The 25,755-nt window shown below is 41.2% G+C and overlaps 1 protein-coding gene across 7 annotated transcripts in view; it reads left to right on the top strand.

Annotated features, from left to right (window-relative positions):
• The window catches only part of LOC135404171 (sodium channel protein type 5 subunit alpha-like), a 215,763-nt gene that overhangs the window by 143,168 nt on the left and 46,840 nt on the right, over positions 1-25,755 (top strand). For 5 of the 7 annotated variants that reach the window (XM_064638848.1, XM_064638841.1, XM_064638805.1 and 2 more), the window contains 3 exons: positions 75-545; positions 14,722-14,868; positions 21,697-21,817. In XM_064638848.1, coding sequence (XP_064494918.1) covers positions 75-545; positions 14,722-14,868; positions 21,697-21,817 — 739 coding nt within the window. The remainder of the gene's footprint in view (positions 1-74; positions 546-14,721; positions 14,869-21,696; positions 21,818-25,755) is intronic. The other 2 variants (XM_064638824.1, XM_064638832.1) reach the window with 2 other exon arrangements.

Here is a 25,755-nt window from a genome sequence, read left to right as displayed (position 1 = left end):
AACTCAGACCCTCCTGTCTCCAAGACCTACACATTGAAGGTTCACCCATTTCCTTTCGACTTTATTAATTTCAGGTGCTCAACCTGTTCCTTGCCTTGCTGCTAAGCTCCTTCAGCGCTGACAACCTCTCGGCACCAGACGAGGATGGGGAGCTGAACAACCTGCAGCTCGCTTTTGCTCGGATCAACAGGGGCCTCCAGTATGCCAAAAAAGCCATGTGGAATTTTTGCTGCCACGTCCTCCGGCACCCCAAGACAACAGCTGAAAAGAAGGCAATGATGAAGCTCGCTGCCCAGAACCCAGGTGCCCTTAACAACTGCGTGAACAGCCACACCACCGCTGAGCTCGGCAAGGACATGGAGAATCACAAGGAGAATCACGCTGAGGATGGGATGAATAAAAATGGAGAGAAACACCTAGGAATTACAGAAAATGATGATTTTATGACCAATCCTGACCTGTCCATTTGTGTTCCTATTGCTGTGGGAGAGTCGGATATCGAGGAGGAAGATGAGGAGCAAAGCACCTTTACGGAAATGGAGCAGGTAGGCAACGAAAACATTTGCTATTTGCAGTTTATTAAGATGGCCTTTGTTCCCACCCTTGGTCTGGATCCCTGGCTAGTGATGCAAAGGTCCTATGGCCTAATCCTGCCTTTGATATGTTGTTAACTTCAGAAGAAGTTACAGATGCATATCCTAGAGCAAAATTCAGTTTCCAAACAGAGTCATTCTCTTTCTTATTTTTTTTTTTTTTTTGCTTGTCTAAATTAATTCTTCTAACAGAGCAATTAAACCCTTTCTCACACAGGAGAATGTTTTTTTCCCTTTCAACTGAATCATAGGAATGCTGCAGAACAAATCTTAGGTTAACAGGGGATTTTTCTCAGTGTGGAAAAATGGGCAATGTCTTAGTTTGTTTTGTGCAACAAGAATAGAGGGCCAGGTAGTTCTCTTAAAAATACAATGAGACAGAGGCTGATATGACAAGGCACCAGAGAAAGAGAGAAGATATGTTATCATTTGTATTCAGACAGGAAAAGCACTTATTTGCCTGCTCTTTCGTGTGACATGGCAGATTTTCATTTTTTCCAGAGCACTCAGTCGTAAAGGTGGAAAAATTCTATGTGGTTTGAAGTGTTGTGTAAAACGAAGAAAAAAAATCTTCAGGGGAATGCTTTTCTTTCTCTGCTTCTCCCCCTCTCCCCTTTCTACCAACTTTATCTCTTGGTTCCACACACCATATCTAGTTAATGTTTTCCAGACCCTCCAGCCTTGATCCAGCATCTTCTGACGCTGCCCGAGACCGACAGAGTTCAGCAGGCACTGGATCAAAGCTCCTGTCTCAGATCCAGCTGTCAGGAGGGATCCTCGATCTCTTGGTTGAGGGGAAGAAAGTTTTGAAGCAAAATAGTTCTTAGAGAAGGCCTAAAAAATCTTTAAGGAAGGACTCTGTGTCAAGAGTTGGGCACAAATCAGCTGCTAAAATTTAATTTCTGCTGCTCCGTTGTGGAGACCTCTTCAGTGTCAGTGAATCTGCTCACCAACAAGTCTTTCACATTGATCCTCCCACTGGGGAGAGGAAGAGCAAGAGGTCAGAAAACTTTATCATCAACCTCCACTGTCCAAATAGACACCTAGGTAACAAAAAGAAAAGACTTAAATTTTTGGTAAACACTTTTAGGGACTTTTTTATCTTTTTTTTTTTTTAAGGAATATTTTTATTGAAGTGACCTGGGGATCAATGTGGGTGGTATGGATAATATCTGTTTTTTCTTTGAAGTCCTTCTCTATTCCCAGGTTGTATTACTTAAACCTAGAAGCAGAGAACATTTGGAAAGAGAATTACGAATACAGTAGATGGGGGAGAGAACTGGAAAAAGGAAGTAAAATTCATGAGTTGAGATAAAGACACTGGAAATTTTACACTTGAGTGTCCATGAAGTCTGGTAACCTGTGCCTGTACATGCACAAATGTGTATGTTGCATCACTGTATCCCTCCTTTCTCAAGATAAATAGTAAGATTTACAATTACAAGATTAAATTGCAGCATAGGGCATGGAATGTTAGGGATCTATATGTCTTACTATGCTTTAAAACTATAGAAATGCAGACTTCTGTTTAGGTGCACGGTGTGTCCCTGTAGGTGCTGGTGTGTGTATTAGTAGATGGAACAGGTAGCTGTCATTTTATGCTGTACAGCAAGTCAATTTGGAATTAGAGCTTTAGTGAGATCTGTTATAGTCATGAGGGAGAGAGCTCCTGTAGAAAAATAAGCATTTTATTGAAACAGAGCATTATGAATAAAAGTTGACTTGAAAATATTAAGAAAACTTCTAATAGTTTCAATAATATTGAAACATCATCATATGTAATATAAACATTGAGGATTCAGAGTGAAACAAAATAGGGGGAAAAAAAACCCAGCAGGAGAAGCAAACCAAAATACTGTTTTCCCACTGTACCTTTTAATGAAATTTTCGATAAACGTTAGAGGAGCATTGCCACATTACCACAAGATATTTGAATTGCAGTGAAGTAATGTGGTTCACTGCTAGCATGTGCATTAAACAGAAGGCATGGAGCTGCGAAATGAATTAATTAGCTTTGTCACTAGTGTTTTCCAGGCTTGGACAAACAGCTGCTTCAGGTCACTGCTGTTCCCTTGTGCGTAGCCCTGATCAATGGTTTGCAACCTTTATCTGCAGGTCTGAGGGGTCTAGTGCTAAAAAGGTCCAAACAAGAGGCAAGTTCACATATCCAGCAAACAATTTTAACAAATTCCTGGAGGGGAAAATGTGTGCGCACAAGGGCGTTCCGACTAAAAGGCTCGAAATACATTGGCATAATAAATAAACAAAAATAGGAAGAAGCTTAACAGCAAAAATGATAATTGTGTGATGAGCTTTGCATTTGCTTTCCTCTAAAACCCTAATAAAGTTGCACAGCTGTAAATGCCTCCAAACGGAGCAGAGCCGTGAGAAAGCAGATACCGACAAATTCAAAAATCTGTCATCTTTAATAAAGCCCATTCCAAAGATAAATGATCTCTGGGCTCACAGAAAATTCCCTTGATCAACATGGAGGTTCCTGCAGAAGATATTATTGCATCTGGAGGTTGGTATGAAATCCCAATTCCCTGGATATAGAGTTGTGGGCATTATAGTGTATTGACTTTTGTATCAAGGGCATCCCTGTGGGACTCTGGGGAATAAACTTCCCCACTCAATCCCAGAAGCTTTAATCCTGCAAGCCCCAACTCCATGGATGTCCTTTCTTCCTCCCGTCCAGGATGGTCATGATAACCAAATCAGAGCTTGCAAAGGAAGAAAACATGAACAAGAGCAAAATTTACATGATTGCACTGAGAGGGCACAATTACAGTGAAGTGTCGTTTAGTGGGGAGGGCATCACACAGAAACCAAACAAGAACTACCAAGGGTATGCTAAACATTCAAATCTATTCTAACTTTCCTCTAATCATAATCCATATTTTTACATATTTAAATATTTTACGAAGAGAATGTGTATGTATATTTACTTCTCAAGAGAAGACAGTGTACCCCGCTTCCCTTTAAAGTTGCTGGCTGACCTGGAATTTAGCAGCCCTCTGGTGACATTGTCAGAACCTCTCTTCCCTCCTCCTGCATGTAGGTTTTGGTGCAATAGCATGGAAGAGGAGGTGACAGGAGATGTATAAAAGGGGAACATGTGGTTGTATGCCTCTCAAATGCACAGCTAGTAAACCTACAAAAGTCTTACACGTCCTTTACACATCCCCTGTTAGTTGAAGATTCCAGACTACATTTAGTTCATCATGTGCCTCCATCAGTCTGACTTGTCTGTCATGACAGAGAGGCTAAAGGGAGGTTGGTCTCAGGCAGAACCACAAAGTTATTGATCTCGATGGGGTGTTTTAGGGCGATGATCAGCTCAGCTTACAACTCCTACAGGATGCTGGGCTCTTCCCAGAAAGTCACAAAACTACTCTAAAGTAAGCCATTGTGGCTGTGACAAATGGGTCCCAGAGCATTCCACGCGCCGGTTTGAAATTTCAGATGATGAGAAAACCTTCTGTGACTGCACATTTTCCTCTGAGTAATAGAAATGTCTAAGTTTAAATTTCAGCTGCCATTTCTATTATCAAAGCTCGCGCTGGCAGCAGCCGTCTTCCTGAAAGCTACCAATTTGTGGCACTGTCATTGAGAGGGTTCTGAGGGAGAGAGCCCACCTGATAGCTTCTAAATCTCCTTTGATTACTGAGATGCAAGTGAGACGCTCTGCCAGCTTGGAGAGCCAGGGGAACCATGCCTGTAGCCCACACATACAGGGAAAGGATCCAAAAGAAAAGCTGAACAATGAAAGTCAGCACAGGTGCAAGAAGCAAGGAGTGAGGCTGAGAAAGAACCACCTTGAGCTAAATTAATTTGTCACTATTGTGTGATATGTGTGTTGCTGCTGGTCACTGCATAATTTTAGTTTGTGTCTTTATTTAACCCTCTCTCCTTGCCCTCTTCATAGTGCTGGGAAGTCTCTTCCTTTCAGATAACAAGATTTCTTGAGGATTTAATGATTTTAACACTCATAATGAGAACAAGAATAACTGTCTTTCATTATTATCCTTACCTTTGAGATGTATAATTTAAATAGGTGCTGTCCTATCAAGAAAACAGTTCCAAAAAGCTCAACAGCAACCACAATAATGTGCTGGCTGCATCTTCTCAAGGTTCTTTTGGGTTCTCATTTTGGCTTCCTAGATGATTAAAAGGTGGAAATCATAGTCTTGAACCTCCATAGAGTGTCTTGTAATTGCTTTATGGCTATCTTTTCATATGTGAAATCACCTTTCAGTCTCCCGAAGGAGTAAGAACAGATCATTGGGCCAGTCACCTGATGGGTCAATTAAGTGTACACAGTCCAGTCCAACTAAAGCAGTGGATTCAACCAGAACTTGCTTGTAATTTAGCTACATTGCAGGTTTCAGACATCAGAGAGACTTGTACCATTTGCATTAGATATCTAAGTCCAAAGCTTCTATCTTCCAAATTTCTACTTTAGTTATTGCTTCCCCTTCAAGTGGCCCACAGCTGTAGCCCAGAACAGTGTGTGCCTTTTTCACAGTGACATTACTTTGTGCTTTAGAGAACTCCTGGGATTAATGGACTGAAAGGAGGTTCTAGATGAGTAGTGCTGGATGTCCTAAATCAGACCCTGAAGTACAACATCCTGCATTTACACTGTTAACTCTTCCTTGTTCCTATTACCCCAGCCCTCACTAATGTCCAGGTCTTTTTGCACGCCGTCTGCATCCTTTTCTGCATCCGTGAGTTCCTACAGGCAGGAAAAGTTAGTAGCATAACCTAAGGAAATGGTTCTACCCTTTCCCCCTTTCCTTGCTCTTTCTGTCAGTCGAACAGGGTTGTTACGTTTTTCTTGCCTTCCCTAAATTTAGTTACTACACATATTGCCTTACTCAAAGCACTGCCCTCAACTCCACCTGTTTGTAGTCACTCAGCATGACACTGAGAAGGTGGTCCATGCTTTGGTGGCTCTTGGCCACGTCTCACCCTCGCCCCCCATGCAGTGACAGAGCCGGGCACAGACTCTACTTTCCGCAGGGATAACACCTTTGTGTTTGCACAGGCAGCGCAGTGCCGAGCCAGCAGCACTTGCCTGCTTGTCTCCAGAAAATGCCATTATTGATTTGTTCCGATGGAGTGGCTAATTGGGTCATATGGAAAGTGCTGGCTGCCTGCTGCCGGGACGGAGCGCTTTGCAGCTTCTTACCCCTTCCACGGCTCCAGGCACGCAGGCTCTGGGAGTGCTGTCTTTTCCTGCTCCGTGTCCAGGTCCCAGCTCCCACCACAGCCAGTCTGTGCCAGCCTGAGGAGGGCTGCCCCATTCTCCTGCCTCAGCCTCACCCATGGCTCTGGAAATCCTTAAACTGCAGAGAATTGTTCCTGTGCCTGCTGGGGCTTACCTTCCCCCGATGTGGCATTGCCTGAGGGGAAGGGACAGTGTCTTTTATTGTCTCTCAGAGTCTCCCAGTTTCCCACCAGCACTGCTGCACTTCTCAGTTGGATTTTCTTAGACCCCTTTGGCACAGAGCAGCACCTCTGCTGTCATTATCAAGATGTTTGGGTCTGGGTCTGCACAGAGGACCCCAGGGCTGTACATTACCTAGAGTTTGCACAAATTCCTTGCTACAGAGCACACTTTGCTCTCTCAATCATACATTTTTTTTCTTGATTGTGAGTTCTCACATCTTGTATACCCCTGTCTGGACTTCACCAAACGTATTTCCCAGGAAGAACAGGTTTCTAGCTTTAGATAAGTAACCGCCTCTGTACACATCAGAGATAAAGCTGGCTGCCACCTCCATCTCTATTCCATTGGTACAGTTTCTATATTGCCCTGAACTGGATCAAACCCCCAAGCTTTTATTCTCTTCTTCCCTTATATATTTCAGAATTACTAACTCATTTCATTTCATTTGACAAGGTAAAACTGTATCTCATGGCTTTTTTGCATGTTTCTACTGGTAAGAGATTCATAATTTTGAGGTCAGGGGTGGCCATAAGGGTATGATGGATCTGCTTTCTCATAGCACTGAGTCAAAGACTTCATCCACTAATTTCTGCACAGAGCCTGTGAGTTTATTTTAGCTATAATACATCATTTGTAAGACAGAGAAAAAAAAAAAAGAATGAAATTTCTCAGGTAACAGAGAGTTCACCATCTGCATGTGGACCCACATCTGTTTCCTTTGTATGCAGTGGCAATTTTACTGTACAATTCTGTGCATTACAGACCTACTCCTAAACCTGAAGGGATTCTGTAAAATTCAATAGAATTATTCCAGGTTGATGTAAGTGTATCCAAAATTATTGAAAATTGCTATAAAAATGCCAGTGCACAAAGATTTTGATATAAAATTGTTTTTGACAATATCTTATGCTCCTAATAATTCTAACATCTTAAAATCAGAGATGCCATGAAACCCTGTGTTTATTTGTAAGCTGCATTAATTTCAGCCTTTTAGTGCAGGAAATACACTTTACTGTCAGGAACCCTAATGCCCTTTCAATCTGTATTTATATTCCTTCTGTTTTCAGTTCCAGTCTGTGGGACACACTCTCTTTGAGTGTAACTGGATAAAATACCTTTGAATTCTGTTGATGACTCCCCAGTTCTCATTGGCAGGAGAGTGAGCCCACGTGTGTACATGCCTGCTGCACACAATAAATCTTACAGCATTCTTCTTGTCAGTTTTACTTGGGCCAATATTTTTCAGATCATTAAATAAGGTAGAAGGGGGTTTTCACTGTTATTACCTACATAGTTTGCCTGGGTTCCTCACTTTTTAAGCAGTATGTTTTGCTTTGTGCTTCTTAAAAACTGCATAGAACTCAATTATTAGCTAATTATTTTTAGCAATAAGAGAACGTTTCTGGATTTATTGTCTTCAAAGGAATATCAACGAGGGCATTAGAAAAAGAGACAGGACTGTAAATCCCAGCAGCAGATTTAAAGCACCTAAGTCCTCATCTTTGCTTCTTCCTGTAGAAAGACATTTGTGTTTATTTTGTAGCAGCACAGTGGGGCAGAAGACTCCTGTGTCAGACCCTGCTGATGTGATTAGAGCAGTCACACCATGAACAAAGGTTTTAGGGTGCTTATTCAGTACGCGGTGGCAGGGAAATATATTTGTCCACAGCATAATGCCTAAGGTGCGGGAAACACAGGGAGTTGATGGAGGAGAGAAAGAGGGGGGAGGAAAAAAACAAAACAAAAACAAAAACAAACCAAACCCAGGCTGGCATTGAAAGAGCCGATATCAGGCGTAGCGGAGTTGACAACATGCGTTTGGACAAGTGCCCAGACCGTGGACTACGCGTCGGTCACAGCTTACTGGATGCCATTTCCCAGTATCCATATCCCTCCCCAGAGCAAAATGCTGCCCAGAAGTGAGCATTTCTCACTGTTTCTCCCTTTGGTATAAAGAAAATGCCGACATTTAGCATTTTGGGCAAAATGAACAGCAGCCGGTTCCCCAACGGCTCCCGTGCCAAGTGAGGCAGCGCGCTCGTGCTTGTGCTGGAGGGGTGAGATTGCTCCCCTTAATTATAGTCCAAAATAGCAACATTTAAATTAATGATTATTTTGTTGCTTTTGCCTGTAATAATATGAGACTTGCCTAATGATCAAAATATTAACATCTTATTTGGGTGAAAGGTTCTGGGTTATTTCAGGCACTCTCACTCACTGCGCTTTGAGGCAAACTTCCAAAATTCAGGCTTCCATCAGAGGAGCCCATTAGCTTGAGTTCTTCATATTATACTGTGGAGAGATCCCAATTACCAAAAGAAACATAAAGTAGATTGTGATTAAACTTCAAAATGCAATTTAGCAGAAGGTATTAGGTTGAACTCTGAACAATGAACACTTATGAAACACTTTCACTGCCTATTTAAGCCTATTGAATTGATAACAGGATAAATTAACTTTGGCAGTCCATCTTTTTGCCAAGTACCCCCTCTTAGACAAGTTTTAAGAGTCAACCCTTGGAATAATGAATCTATATTTTATTATGGTCAGCATGTTGCTCAGTGTGGTAAAAGATCTTAGGCCAGGAAGGCAGAAACCATTAGAAATAACGTGCCTTGCTTCTCTGCAGCCAGAGCTCAAAGGCTTTAAGTATTCTGGATTAATCCAAGAAGGAGCACTGCTGAACTGCTGTTTCTGTCTTTGAGGGCTGACGTTTTGCTAAGCATCCCACATTCATGCAGAGACCAGCAGTTAGTGGCTGTGATGACATTTGTCTGGCAAAGTTTTAATTTACCTTTATTTAAAGTGGAAGAAAATACCAGGTCGGGCTGGGTCCAGGGGAGTTTTTGCTGTTAACAGTCTCTGCTGAGCAGCTGTGGTTTCTGGCCAGCCCTAGCCTTAGACGTTCTGAATTGTAATGGCCAGATTTTGGTATTTTTATCCAGCTAAGTACTCACAGGTGCATAATTTTTCTAAAACAAGTACTGGATCTTTCTTCCAAATACCCTGTGACTTTCAGGGGGAAAAGAATGTGTTTCTTAGGTCAAACAGTGAGACAAGATCTGTGTTTAACTACACAGGTATAATTTCAGATTTCCATGTCCTTAACTCTAACAGGTGACAATGCAGATGGAAACTCACCTGAGACCTGTAGACATCCAGGTTGGAGGTATCCTTTCATCTACCCAGGAGCTGGGCAACAGACCTCTGCTCTTTCCAAACTCAGAGGCTATTGTGTTGATTACAGTGTTTAACCTGTTTTTCCCATGTTTTAGTGATTTGGGTTTTTATAAACATGGTTCCTATAAAGGCTGAGTCATCAAGAAAGTGAAGAAAAAAATAGCACGTATGGATTCACATGACAAATATGAGCAGTACCTTCTAATTCTGTTGTTTTACTACTCTCTTTGCACCGTATTGATTCTGGCTTCTGCATAGATGAAACGACAGGGAGCAGCAGATAAGGGCCACAAAACTGATCAAAAATCAGCCTACTAAGCTAGTCTGATGTCTGGTTGTTTCTGCTGAAGTGGAAGGATGGACCAGGTGGCAAAGGATGGAGAGTGGGCATCACCAGTCTCAAACAAACAAGTTTAGACTTTTCTGTTTTTATCTCCCCTCTGAGGAATTTTCAGGTCTTAAATTATGCACGTGCGGCAACCTTCAGGTGGGACTTGACATGCTTTACATCAGTATTGCAAACATTGTAGTCTACTGATAAAATGCCCTTGTAAAGGAACATAGTGTAACACAAGTCCTTTCTGTGTCTCAGCTATAATCCTAGTGCTGTGGGGTGGTATTGCTCCAGGTTTTTCTCTGATTTCTCATTAAACTGAGTAGTGGCAACTCTGCTTTACAGAAGCAATTCTTCAAAGCGGGTTAGAGAGATTCTTAAATATGCACACTTAAAATTGACAGCTGCACTCCAGCCCTCTTTTATTCCTAGCAGAATAAGTGATACTAATCTTCCCCTTCTCATATTAAAGAAGCAAGGGAATTTTCCTGATTTATTTGGTGATTTCTCTTCATGCAGAAAGATAAACCCACTGATTTTATTGGTGCTACAAGGATTTACATTTATTTGTGGAAAAGGAGAACCAAGATCATAAATTATCTGTTCTGGTAACAAGGGCCCACGATTCATTTCTCTGGTTTGTGGTTTTTATTTCTGCCCCTCAGAATCTGTTTTACCTCAGATTTTTCAAGGCTTTTCAAAAACACTGAATTCAGCATTATCTGAGAGTTGTCATCCTGACAGCTCTGCAAACTGTAGTCTCCTGTCTACTTTACACATGAAAAAAGTGCCACCAAGGCAGTAATGCAAGCTCGCTGTGTTTCAGCAGCACTGCAATCTGCTTGCTTCTCCACTTATGTGGAGGTAGGATATAAACAGCTCAGTTTTCACCATCATTTACTTCTTGGCTTCTTTGCAGTGGAAAGGTGCCAGTTACTAGACACAAACTGTTGCTGAGAAAGGGTGCCAATTGCTACCAGGCATGGCAATTTTATGAAATCCGTAGCTGTCTGCAAGGAGGAACACAAACATCAACAACTACTTTACAGAGTAAACAGTCCTCTTGTAACTATGCGTGTCACACTGCTGAACTGGGTTTTCTATACGTGAGGTGTCTGAAATTTGGCTATAGGAAACTTTGCAGGCTAAAATAATCATTTCTTGAGGAGACTCAGTTTCGTAGTGTTACTCATTCATGAGTGGCTAAAGCAAAGATATTTCTGTTGTCAGCATCCTGGGCTGTTGCTGCTGCTGCTGCTTCCTCTGATGGGCAACATCCTGTGGTACAGGAGGGTCTCACCAGAATGGCCAAGTAGGGTGGGGAGGAGGGAGGGGGGAACTGCAAGCTTCCACTCCTGAGTCTGCACCTGGAAATGTCTTGACCAGCTCATTCCTGGAAAGTGACTGCAGAACCTGGACATCCCTGAATTCCCATTAGCATCTCAAAAGTGGTCTTCAAAGAGGCAGATGGACACATAAGTCTGCTGGGGAGTGGAGAACAAACATGGTGTCAGAGCTTCCCATTGCATTGTGGACTGAGTAAAGGGCAGTTTGCATTTGCACTGTCTCAGCAGAGAAAGGGAAAACCCTTATACTTTTCATAAAACAATTTTAATTAACTTCCTCCTGCCACATAATTTTTCTTGCTGGCTCTGCAGTGGCAGTGGCAAGGGAGAAGGGCCTGCAGAGCCAATTCCCACTTCTTTCCTCCCCACCTGCTTGGGACAAGAAGCTTTCTGCTATCAAAGGATTTGCACGTCATCTTTCCCACAACACTCATGGCCAGGGAATCAGGGAACAAATGTTGCAAGTTAGAGTCATGATCTAGGAAGTGAGAGAACCATCAGGAGAACCCACTTGAACCAATCACCATCCGAAATGCAAGTCCTGGGATCCTCTTTCTAAATTTGTTTGCACAGAATGGAAAAAATGATATTTCCATGGGGAAGGAATAAAGTGAATCCATGCTGATGACAGGTATTTGTCTTGTTTTGCCAACAGCAAGTCCTCTTTCCAAAGGATCGGCATTTGCACTAATCCACATTTGAGCCTGAAACAATTAGCTGATCTGTGCTTTTCAGAGACAGAACGTAGTGTGGAGCCTTTGCATTTATTTGTGTCAGCAAACAAGTATGTGGGTCTGTGCAGCAGCACACTTGAGATGTCACCCAGATTATGCTCTGTTTTCAGAGCTGTTGCTGTTTTGCTGGTGCTACAACTGGCTTGCAGCACACAAGGGGACAACACTGTGTCCATCCTCCTCCATGTGCTAATTACTGGTGTGGTGTTGGCAGATCCCCTCTTTTTAGGGTCCAGATCAGAGCAGAGGTGAGCAAACTTTTGGTTTATGTTCTAAAGGAGATGAGGTCAGTCCCAACTTTCCCTTTGCATGCAAAAAATTTTTGTATTGCTGAGTAATTTTACTTTATAAATGAAGAAAACAACTGAATCGATAAATATTAACATAATGTGTATTGCCTTGGCAACATGGCACTCGATACAAAAATTAAAAACAAATTATGTAAACCACCCACGGTGGGGAGCTTTACAGGAGATAGACCTGCTGCCGTTGCTGCCAGAAGAACAAATCATCTGGAATCAGAACAAAAGCAAACAGCCCGAAGTTAAACAACATAAACCAAAGGCACCTTTCCCCAGACAGGTCTCTGCTGATTTTCAGGTGCTGTGTGCTGTAAATGAGACTGTTGCATCCCATGAGAGTGGTTTACCAGGGCTGTCATCAGTTGCTTGCAAAAGCTCAGCTGATTCCCAAACACTCCTTTTGGGATCAGTCTACACAACCAAATTCTTTTGAAGAGTCTATTTCTCTTAAGCATTGTCTTGCACCTTATAAATTTAGAGGCCAAGTTTGAAAACACATGCTGATGAACCAAATCATTATCCAAGCACATGGATAAATTTCATCAGTTTTAATTAACATTAACTCATTGGGTGCTTGGTAGAAGTGTGATTCCTAGGAAGAAGCTGGGTCCATGTTTCCTAGAGTTTAGTCTCTACAAAAGGATTGCTAAGTCTTGGTACCACACAGAGGGATTAATAAATAGAGATTTGCTGTAATTTTGGCATTTGACTCTAGATTAGTACAATAATTTGTCTCAGAGCTTGAATATTCGTCAGATCAACTGAGTTACACAGTCTGTGCTCTTACAGTCCATAGTTTCTAATGAATCTGAGTACACAACCTTTCTGCATAAATGAACTTGAGATGTCACCTCGGATTGCGTTGCACTTTTAACATGAAACAATTGTTTCTGTTGTTCCAGTGCTATAACCAATATCATGCCATTAAGATTACTTGGTACTAAGTTGTATGCACATTGCATTTAAAAAAAAAAAGAACTTTTTATGGCTGAATGCCTTACTTGTGCAGACTGTGCCTTCCACTTTGGCCTCTCCCCTGAATATTACACTATTTCCAAAAATAAGACTGTTAAAGAGGCTGAAAGAGTGTTACTTTTTGTCCTGGACATACCTGTAACTCAGGTTATGGAGAAATCTTTGGCCTGTCAAGAGCAGTGCTAACCTGTGACTAGAAATTGTATGTAGTACATTCTTATGCAGAGGGTATAGTCTTGGACATGCATAATTTCATTTATTACAGTTAGAATGCATTTTAGACCACATGCCCTCTGAAGCAGGAAACAAGTAATTTGATTTTAAATTAATTTGCTAGAAACACGCGACGACATTTGAAAAGACTGGCACAAACCTGACAGTCCAAAAGTATTTATACAGAGAGCAATTTGCTTAACCAACTGCTTCCTTTGTGTCATTTGGTCTTTCAGATAGTTATATTTGGAATAAAGTGTTTTTTCTGCTTCGGGTACCTCTTGAGGGACTTCCTGTGGTGATGTGGCTTTAGAACTGAGGCAGGTAGGCTGTGGCTCCCTGGGGAAGGGAAATTCGCTTAATACATGAATAAAATCGAGTGTCAGTCAAGTCAAGGGAAAGAAAAGGTGGACAGGTGAAAGATAAATAGGTTTAAATAATTACTGTTGAAATCCGGTCGTGCTTGTAATTTTTTTTCTCAGCATGGAAGTCCCTCTGTAAGCAATTCAGCACAACCCTTTGAATCTGGCTGGAGTTTTATTAATATTTTAGTAGCCGCGTTAGTAATGGCATGAACAGTGGTGGTGTTGTGATGAGCTATGGAGTTTTCAGTGAAATCCCCATCTTAGGTGAATCAATAAAGCCCCACAAACAGAAAACCTGGGCCTCCAGAGGTAGGGACCAACCCTTAAAACATACTCTTCTCTGCCATTAGTCCTGGGAGCACTTCTTGAGAGCTCAGCAGCAATAATCATCACCCCAGGAAGAACGGGCTGGATTTAATGGCACCACTCATGCTAGCAAGCACTAGGTCTAGTCAGATGCGTTTATGGAAAAAAAAAAATATTGCTCTGATTCCAGAGTTCATCCCCTTTCAGGGAAGTACTTCAGAATGTGCTCTCCTTTCAACCTGCGGTCGAGCCCCGTTGGCATCAGTGGGTGCAAAGTAGCCTTAAGTGTTTTGCTGAATTTGTGTGTTTACCTGAAGTTTTTCCACATCTACTTTCAGATACCTTTTATCTCTTCCAGTGAACTTTGCGTTTTCCTCCACTTCAATATGTATCCTGCCTTCTCTGGGTGTGGGGGGTTTTTTTACTCTCTTTCAAGCAGACTTGTAGCACAGCATTGGGTTTTGCTCTCTTGCCTTTCTCCAACTGTTACACTGAGTATCTCCACCTCATTGTGCAACTTCAGATTACAACCCTTGGTTATTTGGCCGAACTACAGCCACCTCTCTGTGTTCCTCAGATCACTGGAGGAAGTTTGTGTCTCAAAACCAGACTCAAAATAGAGATTGCAAGGGAATTTCCTCCCACCTCAGCAACAGCAGCTCAGAAAAAAAAAAAAAAAAAAAAGAAGTTGGACTGTTTGCATGTCCATTTGCTACAGCCTTGGCATATCCCTTTGCTAAAGCTCAAAAGTTGCAACATAAGCTTGTATTACCTTGTTTCTTGCCATTTTTCTTAAGGTGCCGTCCCCTGACAAGTATAGTCCAGGCTATTTTCGCTTCTAGTTGGAGAGTTCTCCCTAAGAAATAAGCATGCTATCAAAGAAAAAAAGAAAATAAACCCATCTAGGATTATTTCCAGCAGGAAAAACAACTGCAGCTGAGGGGGCAGCGAGGTCAAAGCCCAGGAGTCCGGAGTCAGAACTCTGAGATTTGTGAAGAGTTAAGTGAGTTGCACATGGATAAGCAGTTGAAGGCTGAGCCACCACCTCCAGTAGGGCAAAAAGAGGTAACAGAAACAACTTTCCTACCTGATACTGCATGCAATGCATTGCACCAGCTCCATAGTGCATGTCACTGGTTTATGTGGGGTTTATGGCTTGTAAAAATGTGTGTTTGTCAAGGGGTAGGAAAGCAATAGTGTGTAGTAGGTTTTAGCAAAGAAGAGAGAGGATTTTGTTATAATAAAAATAATTGGAAAGCTTGGAAAATGTGCATTATAAATTAAGATGGGATTCTAAGAGGCTTTGGGGAAAATAATAAATTATCTATAATGTTACTGTCTTGTTTTAGGAGCAAATATGTGTGTGTTTTCCCACTGAAAATCAGCTCCGGGAATGGCATCTGCTGAATTGGCAGATCTGTACCTTGAGTTCACTGGAGGGCATCTGCTCTCTGTCACAGATTAACAATTCTTTTCCTGTTAACACATAGACCCAAGAAAGGTGCGACAATTTGAGTAGCTGATGTGTAACTAAATAGCAAGCCTTGGTATTAGTCAGTTGATCTGGACAAAGTGCAACTCACTCATTGTTTCTTAATATGTACACGTGGACATTTTTTTTCAATTTTTCAGATTATGTTGTCCCTATAAATACCAAGAATACATGTATTTGTACTGTACACTGAGTGACTTCACGCTGTGTAATTCTCTGTATCCTCGTTGCTGACTTCCTGGGGTTTCTTCCCCCTCAGATTTATCATTTTATTGACATAACATTGCCTTTATTATTAGAGAGTGATGGATTCCTGTCTTTGAAATCAGGAAGTGGAGGTTTGGGATCTCCTCAGAGTCTGGAGAACTCCATAGCTCCTTGAGATTAGAACCAGGTGTGGTTGTGTGGGACAGAGTTAATGAGAGGGAAAGGATGACACAGTACATACATCACACCTCTCCCAGTTCTGCTGTAAAACTGCTGTCAAGTTTGTGCACAGCAGGAGCAATCCTATGGAGAAATCTTGACAGGACTACAGGAAACAGACTCATCCCTCAGCTGGGGCTCACCTTCTCCAGGCCTGCTGATTCATTTTGTCATACAGGGTGGAATTTACTGAACTAAATGTAGACATCTGCGTCTGAACTTGTCATCTGAGGCCCCTGTATACTCAGTGTGTGTCTCATCTCCAACTGAACCCAACAATTGCATTAGGTCAGATGTTGTAAAAGTGCCCATTTCCCTCCATTGACCATAAAGGAAGCACTTAGGTTGCACACTTAGGTGAGATAAATTCCACTCACAGGAACCAGAAATCCTCTAGCCTTGAAGCTTTTCTTTAAGGAGCAATCCTCTTTCTCAGAGTGCTTCTTGGCATCTTGAACTTCGTCTTCAGAAAGAAAACATCCTGAACTTTAGAGGAAGGAGACTCAAATATTTGATATCCCTGTCTCAGGAAAAAAAAAAAAGTATGTATATTTAACAAAAAAAACACCAAAACTTTTAAATAAGGTAAGGAAGCATAATAACTAGGACGAATTAAAAGACCATGTCAGGAATTCTTCTCTCAGGGGATTGGTTATCCTTCATGTTTAAATGCCTTTTTGAGATAAATAAACCCTGTGATCCTAACAGGGAGGCCAGAAATCTAAGTCCTTTTTTAGTGCTATAACAAAATGTCATGACAAGTCAGGAACATTCTAGCCTTGATATATTCAGCAACATTGTGATAAAGAAATAATCCCCGTTTCCTCCCTCAACTTTCAAAGGGTCCTGAGACACAAATGTCACCTTTCTATAGCAGAGCATAATTGATTCTATTTGCAGCTGCTTAGAAAGAGGTGGAGGAATATGGAAATAATCCAGGGAGGACTTGAAATCAAACGGAAGTTCACATGAGGTTATGAATGCCAACATAAAAGAGCAAAGCCCAAAGGATGCTATTTTTGAAGGCCAGATCTTGTGTGGACACTACATACTTATGGTCCTCCTATTCAGAAGTAATCTTTGTGCCGGCACACAAGGACATGCTCATCGTCTTTTTGATGAATGTCCCAAGAAGTTGCAACTTGCCAAATAAAGCCAACAACTGCAAGGGAGTAACAGATTTGGTATGCCCAAGAGGCAGGGCTTTCAGTGATTCAGTCAGTAACAGGAAACGTTGAATGTGTTCTGAAAAAACACTGTTTATGTCAGTAAAGGATACATTATATGATTAAAAATTCATCCTGCATAAATCATCAGAAAGGCACCACAGAAATAAAATCGTTGATGTTACAGGAGGATAAGACCTCAGAGTACAAACTGGTTGCTTTCTCTGCCAAAATGCTGACCCATAAAATATTTTGTACAACTTTGTGGAATCTACCTTTAAATGTATCAGGCAACTTGGATTTCTTCATTTACCAAAGGGAACAATTCACTTGCTAAAAAAAAAAATCTCTTGGCTGGGTTTATTGCCTTAAATACCAGTCCCTTTTTCCCCCTATTTTTCCTTTCAAAGTGCCATTTCATTACTGTCTTTTACTAATTTTATCCATCAATCTCTTTTTATGATGTCTTTAATATGACTTACTTTATTAGACTGTTGCTTGCTTCCTATTGTCTGGGGCTAACCCCCCTGAAGTCACACAGCATTGTTCTTTCATTTCATTATTTCTTGTAAATTAGTATCTCTGTGCCCTTTTCTGGCTTTTTTACCTCTTTCTGTACAACTCCCTCAATTGTTCCTTTTCGGAGTTCTTTTGCCAAGAAGCAAGCACATATTCCAAATACAATTTCTACAGAACTGTAAGAGAAGAAATAGCATCTCATTATCTAGATGTGATGCTTTCATATGGTTTTCTGCATCGTTATATCCCACTGCAAAATCACGCCTAATTTTTTTAATATTAGTCCAGGTTTCCAAAATTTCATTTGAAATTTTCCCGTAACTCTTTCATTTGTACTTTTTTGAATCATGTCCCATTTTGCTATATTTTCTCCATATTTCACTTATCTTTTCCTTTCTGCTTCCTCGATTTCAATACTCTCTCCAATTTAATGTTATAAGCTAACATGAGGATTATATCGGTCAGGACCTCTTCTATATCTTTAGTGAAGATAATGCTGACCCTAATCCCTAGAGATTTCCTCCACTGAAGGTAAAGTTTGTGCTATATTTGGGTCCTTAGAATGGCTTTTCTGCACACAGCAATGGGTGAATCCGAGCCAATTACAATTTATTTTAAAACTAGACTTTTCTATAATAGACATCCAACTGTTTTCTTAAGGTTTATATATCATATGTCAGTTTGATAGATTAAGGCTGTGATTTTGAGAGGTGAGGGAGAGAAGAAGGGAGATAAGTGAGCTAAGCCTTGAGCAAACATCAACTTTCAATGAGATTTCAGAATCTCACTGCTAAAGGCTTTTTGAAAAACGCATTCAGATCAATTTGTTGCTATTACAGGCACAAGCAGTGGGTGTGGAAGCCCTGTCTGGGTACTTACAACAGCCACTCCACCAAGAAACACATTAAAAACTACCCTCTGCAGCATGAAGACTAGTGAAAGATGTGCCCCTGAATACCAGGGGAAAATCTCCCAAAGGAGTTTCTGCCAGATCCCATTGTCTCTGCCCAGTACAATTTCTCCACTCACTTATTCCAAGAAAGAAACAGGAGATTCTGTATTTGTCCTTTTTGCCTTCTTTTGACCTCTGTGCACAGTCCTCACCATACAGGAGAACCACCTCCCTGCCTTTGTCTCTCTGACATTTGACTCTGAGTCAGCACTCTCGTTTTCACCTCTGAGTCTTTATTTAATTTACTTTAATCACAGGCTACAGCAAGTGTTTAGTGATCTGTGATTCCCATGGTTATTCCCTTTTCTTCCTCTCTAAGCTTAGTGTTGTGTTTACTTATTGCTGCTCTCTTGGGTCATTTCCAGTTTTCCAGAAGCATTCACTATTGATTGCTAATGATGTGTTAACTGGGTGTATTGGATCCCTTTATGCCCTACAAAGTGCCTTGCCTGGATCTGCTGCTTTGCATATGTTTTGGGTTTTCTAGGCATTTGTCTACTTACCTTTTTGTTAATTCTAACAGGCTCTCCCACTTCTTATTATTAATGCCCTTTTTGGATTATTTTATGAAAAGTTTATTTTCTTAGGCAATTGAATTTTGTTTAGTTGCATCCCCTCGTTGGTTGCTGTTATGTCCCTAGCTCTTTTCTTTCCCAAGTTCATGAAAACCTTCTTAATCCCTTTAACCTTTCTGGCAAAGAGTAACCTTTGCTTCTTTTCTACAATCATTCCTAATCTTTCCCTCCTCTCTCATATGTATGGTTCCTACTTTTTCTAGTCCCAGTTCAGACCCTCAAACCTTTATCTACTGTTTTCTGAATCCATGTTCACTACCTCTTCTTCATTGAAGGCTTTTCAGAAGAAATCCTGTCTGTTTACCTTGCATGTTCCCCATCTCCCTTTGACACTGATGCATTCTAATACTTTTTGGGAACTCCTCCTGATAAATAACTAAATAGTCTATGATAATTGCATTGTATTTTGTTCTGTGAATTTCATAACCTGTGTCTGCTAAATCTAGCTCTGTAGTTGACAATGTTATCAAGCTGACATTGTCCTCACAGTTTTCTTTGATTTCTGTTTACTGGTAAGAATTATATCCAACAAAGCTTCTGTTCTCATTGGAACTCCTATTTTCTACATCCTGCAGCTGCATATGATTTAAGACTGTTTCAATGATCTCTGTTTTGACATATTCATAACAGAACAGATAATGACTAAATGCATTCCCTAATGAACAGTATCAGAAAGTTCTGACTGTGCTAAAACTTGGTATGACATTTTTTCCACCATCATACACCGTTGTTAGACTGTAGAAAATGGGCTCTATATGACAGCTGCATTCTGAATATGGATTTTTAGAAGCTTTATCTATGTCTTTGACCTGTTCTGTTCTTTCTGTTCTGACTCTCTTTTTAAAAGGTCTCTTCTCAATTGTTGCAGTTCTTTTGAGTAGAGCATTAAAACTCTAGCCAAGACTATGACCTTCTGCATGCTGCTGCTAATTGCAAACAAGCAGCTTCCATCCCCGCTTGCAAGCAGTGCTGGAATGTTCAATCTTGCCCATTTTACCCCAGGTTCAGCATTTCTCTGAATTCAGCTATAAATTTTGCATTGACTGTGTATACTGGAAAACAGATGGTCCATTTTCACATTAATAATAAATACATAAAGCTGTACCTATTCTCTAACTCCATCACCATCATGCTCACAAAAATAATACTTTATCTGTACATGACATCTCTCTTATAACTATCTCACAGGCTGTTTAAAAGCATGGGTAAGTAGTATTGTCCTAATTTTTTTTTAAATTAAAGCTATGGTATTGCAAGACAAAGCACAAAAAATTTTCAGTAGTTACTCAGACAACAGAGTAAAACAGTTCAAAAATAACACACCTCTCCTGCTTAGAGCCATTTGGCATTGTTATGACCCACAGAACATATTAGCTTTGGTATTGCCCATTTACACCAGATAGTGGTCCAATACAGTCAGAAACAAACTGTGAGCAAGACTGGGCAAATATCAGATTTTTCACTTTAGTGGCCAAGCTGAATAATCAAGTAAAATTTAATTTTGGATTAACACAAAATGGAAATGCTTTATTTTGACTAACAAAATAAAATAAGGGGGAAACATTTCCTGTTTTCTTCTAAAGAAAGTCTCTTGATTCTGTTAAAAGAAAGCTTTAACCTGAAATGAAATTTCTATTTCATATTTGGATGACTTATTTAATTATGTATCATATCTCTTTCATTAGTGAGTTCAGCCTCCAAAACAGTTTCTGAAAATTATATATTCCCCAGAAATTTTTTACCCAGATCTGCTTGAGAGTTCCTGCTCTAAATAGATGAGACAACCAGTGCTTCAGGGAGTGGCAGTATTCTTGTCCCCATTTGGCAGAGGAGGACCTGAGAAACGCTGAATTTAAGCAGTGCACCTAAGATGGTGGCGTGAAATACTTCAGGCAAGCAGTAGAGCCTTTGAGATGCTTCCAGAAGCCTTGTGTCCCTACAGCAACTTGAGATCAGAAGTGTGTGATTCAAAGGCGAGGGGTCGCATCATGTTGTGAGAACAAGCCAGGCACGGGATGAGGCAGGTGGAAAAGCCCTCTCACATGTTTGTACCTGTAGCCTCATGCGACCAGACCCTGGTGACAGAGAGACTTTTGCTCATCTCAGAGGAGAAGTTTTGGCAGTAGAGAGCAGAGCGTGGTCCTGACTGAGAAGGTGCAGATTTTGCCCACTAGCTGTGGGTGAGGAACCTCAGGAACGAGGCTTCAGAGACAGGAACCCAATGCAGGTCATCCAATTCATCCTTCAGCATTTCAGGAGATAGGTGCCACTTCTTGTCACCCCCATCTGAAGGTGTGAGCCTTCAGGACATAAAAGCTGTAAAATCATGAGTGGGTCTATGATTCCAAGTTTCCACCTGCCATTAACCAGAGCAACCTGGTCTAGTAGAAGGCATCCCTGCCCATGGCAGGGGAGTTGGAACGAGATGATCTCGAAGGTCACTTCCAACCCAAAACATTCTAGGATTCTATGATTAATACTCAATGGCTGTTGCACTACCTTTCTATAGTTTCCCTCTCTTTTGTTTCAGAAAGCAAGTTCTACATGTTAGCTTGTTTTGTTGTTGCTGTTGTTGGGTCGACCCTTGGGCTCACTGCAGCGTAGGCAGAGCTGTCACTCGCGGGGTGGGCACCGTGTGAAGTGCATGGCTGTGTCTCTGTGGTGGTGGTGGCTTTAGCTGGGGTGATGGTTAATGGGATAAAAACCTCCTTCAGGGCGATTGATCAATTTGTTTTCCCCATCTTTGCTCTTGCTGACAACAAGCTTGATGAAATCAGTCTTTCTGAAGGCAGCACAGTGGATTTGACAAATCCTGCAGAACTGCTGGAGCAGATCCCCGAGTTTGCTGAGGAGCTGATGGAGCCTGAGGATTGCTTCCCCGAAGGTAAGAGCCTGCATATAACACTGGAATGGCGAGGCAAGAAGCATTCTCTTCTCTTATTGAACATCTCTCCCACCTTCTCCCCACATTTCTCTGCCTGCTTGCAGTGGTGTTTCACTGGATGCACTTCATTTTTTAGATACTGTAATGTTCCAAACACACACTCAAAATCCCTTGTTATCGTTAGTCTTTGGATTTCCAAGGCAGGATAAGCTAAGAGCATGCTCTAAAATGGTCTGCAGCTTCTACAGTGTTAGGCTTTTTTTAATCATAATTTATGCCATAAAGGTTTTGTTGGGTTTTCTTAAATGTTGATTTTTCTAATTTGACCAATGAAGATTTTTTTACTTCCATTATTTGTACGTGATCACATTCTGACCAGATCAGAATGTTTCTGTTGCTTAAATGTGTACAGGCAGTTAACAGAAACATTCTGGAGAGTTGATGAGTCCCAGGAACTCACTTCCATTTATTTTAGAGGGTGTCAAGATTAGCACATCCAGTAGCTTTCATCTGACCATAGGAGTGCTATGTAAAGGGTATTTTACTTAATTATTTTAGATAACAGATCACATTTACATATCTCTTTTAGTACTGAAATGCACCACTATTTTAATAGTATTTTAATATCAGCCTGCTCCAAACCAAAGGTTTAAAATCTAGCTACATCAGAAGACCTATGTTAAAGTAAATATATAGAGTAAATATTATATAAAGTAAATGACATACAAAGTTATTTCTTCTCAAAGTGAGTTCTATTCCAGATATTATCTCAGCCAAATTCCTCATTTTGCTTTAAATCTGGGTTAGGAAAAATAGGGTTAGCTGAGTGTTAGTACATTCTCTTGAAAATTCAAGGATTATTACAAATAGAAACAGAGCAGCTCAGATGGGATCAGACAGAGATGATTTGCTGGGCATATGAATGCCCCTAAAGTCAGCAAAAATGTGCATCTCTATATCTGTGAGAAAGATGATTGAATGAGGTAAGGGAGCCCTGCAGGGCTTACAAATGTCCTTAGGATCCAGACATTTTTTTGGCAGCTCTGCTTAAAAGCAGTAGCCAAAAACTAATGCAGTTGACGGAAGAAAGCCTGGTGTAACTATTTGGGCCCAAACAATAACATTTGGAAATTAGGTCTGGTGTTTTCATTCTTTCACAATATATTTCTTAATGAGGTTAGTGAGCAGCAAATCTATGTTGTGTGCTGTGAAATGATTATGTTACAGATGCTTAAACAAGCCTGTGCTGTAATATCGATGCTGGTCAGATGCCAGTTTACAAATTCTAAAACTACGGTTGGCTGTGGTCTCCTCCCTTTTTTAAAAAATAAGGTGGGCATCACACGAAACATTCCCAGAGCAATTACAATTGCAACAATTACAGCAACACTCTGTAATTTGCTCTGTCTTAAAATAACCAGACCTGCCTGAAATTCCGTCGCGCAGGACCACAACGGTACCAACCCAGTTTGTCGGTTCTTCACTGCTGTCAGTGGTATGCAGGGTAACAATCTGTGCTCTTCTGGATGGATCACTGGAAATATTTAACTTGTTTTGAAGCCTGCTCATCATTCTGGCAGCAAAGTAGAAACAAAAGTGCTGTGGGCTGAACCCCAAGCTTGCCTTGGGTTACATCCACACTTCAGGCTCCTTCACTCATGGAGTATCCTTGCTCTTGCCTTTTGGCTTTTATTCTCATCTCTCCTATTTTCTCACTGGTCCATGTTCAGGGTGTTTTCCTCCTCTCCCAGGATACAGTCAGCTGAGCCTTGGGCTCTAAACGGGAATTGAAGGAGAGCCTGCTCCCAGCCCTCAGCCAAGTGCATGGTGTTCAGGGGCACTGGGGATGCAGTTGCAGGGGATGTCCTGCCCAACATATCTACTCTCCTGTCCTGTGCAGCACGTATCCATGCAGATTTTTGAGAGTCTACTGTGTAGGGTAAATGTGGTCACATTCCTCATGGATTTGGCAAAAATGCATAAACTTACCATGATTATTCACTCATAAAATTTCAAGTCAAAGTGCCATAAACTGAAAGTCCACATGATTCTTACAACAATGACATTAACATTTGGTTTAATTTCTGCAGGGAAGTAAAGTGTTTCCCTATAATCAACTTCTATTAAATGCTTTCCAATATTTTTATCCAAACTCACTATTGCAATTAAACCTCATGGAGTTGTCACTTCAGTCTGGTTAAAAACCAAGTAAGCAAATAAACAATAGTCTAGTTAGCTAAGATGACAAAGTTGTAAAGTACTAAAATGGAAATATTGAAGGGCATGCACTTCAAGTCAGGTCAAGTTTATCTAGTGTTGCCTTTACTGGCTTGTAATAAAGAAATATGACAATATTTGGTATATCTGGGAGAATGACCAGTTAATATTTGTGAAAGAAGATTAGATTAAGAGGAAGAGTGAGAAGGGAAGGGTTAATTTCTTACCTTGTTAGCTCACCAGCTATCTAAATTCAAACTACAGCATTTCTAAACACATCCAGCACAGGTTATGTCCTGAACAAATATGTCCCGGATTCAGGCCCCTTTTTTCAGATAACAAAGGCAACGAAGATAATGCATGTTCTTGAAATAGTTGCTGAAAGTTTGCTGAGGTCACAGTTTTCCGGGAGTTGGGTGACCCAGATAAGCCATAGGTCGCTTTTCTTGGGGAGACTTGTTAATGTGTTATCATCTCAAAATAGCTTTGATTAGGGTCAACAGGGAACATTCTTGGGTCAGGAAATGTGAAGGCAAGGTAGGGTCACAGCTCTGGCAGCTAGCAAGTATTGCTGGGAAAAACCTGATAGAAATGGAGAGGCCATTCTTGTTGCCAGTTGATGGGAAATCAACGTCTATCCAATGCCAGCTATTTGGGTACTTTTTCCTCCAGATGCCTTGCAACACTCCAGTTCTGTTACCTCCATTGGTATGTGTTCTCTGCATCAAAAATTGCTGTCTGTTTGGACATTATCTTCTGTGTCTCACAGAAGGTCATCCAAAGAGAGCCCCCTGGCCCCAGCGTGCTCCTCTCTCCCAGACCCTAATAGGAGAAAGTTCTCACCAAGTCCTTAAGTGTAATTCCCTGGACGCAGCCCGCTGGCACAGGTCTCAGGGGAATATCGTCAGATGGTCATGCGGGAATGAGTTACCTTGCTCAACACGCGGTTGGTCGCAACTCGTGACACCAAGGGCACCCAAAACCATCATTTCATGTGACCATGTGGGAGCAATTATCGCAGCTGGAAAATGCCACGCGCTGAAGTTACTCTGATTAGCGGTGGGATCCATGTCATGCCCTCCCCAACCGCGATTAGCGGCTGTTTAGAAGTCAAAAAGCGAAAAAAGACCCCAAAAATATACCATTAAACTGAACAAATCTAAATAGAGCTGCAGGAGCTGCCACCAGATTATGTTTAAAAGCTGTGTAAAACCAAACCAAGCCCAACAAAATGTGTTAATTGGCTTCCAAGGAAAAAAGTCATGGAACCAACTGAAGTTTTAAAGTGTTGCTTTCCTCTAGCCATCAATACCTGGGATACTGCGTGTTTTTCCATCAGGAAAGGCGTTCTAGTATTCTGTTGTGTAGAATTTTCAGGCATCACAAGACACTTACAGCCCTATTGCACGTTCAGAATTAAATTTATACAGCTTGGACAGGAGCTCTAGATTTCAACTCATCCATCCCCTGGCTCAAAGCACAGGTGACATCAGTGGTAGCCCAGGCTACCACTGCCTTTGCTTCAAGGTGTCACACCACTATTTGTAATGACCTCCAAGACGATATATTTTGAGGAGAGTAGCAGCAGAAATCTGAAATGTACCATTTTTAAGCCCTTGGAAGAGTGAAAAACACTTGTCAGGCTGTGGCACTGTCAGATGCCCTTTTGGCAGCACCCAGTTGTAGCTGGGTTTGGATTTGAGTGAAAACTCAAATCTCCA

Source organism: Pseudopipra pipra, chromosome 1 (genome assembly GCF_036250125.1).
Source record: "Pseudopipra pipra isolate bDixPip1 chromosome 1, bDixPip1.hap1, whole genome shotgun sequence".
In the NCBI taxonomy this organism is placed as follows: Eukaryota; Metazoa; Chordata; class Aves; order Passeriformes; family Pipridae; genus Pseudopipra; species Pseudopipra pipra.
This window is presented reverse-complemented; position numbering and strand designations above follow the sequence as displayed.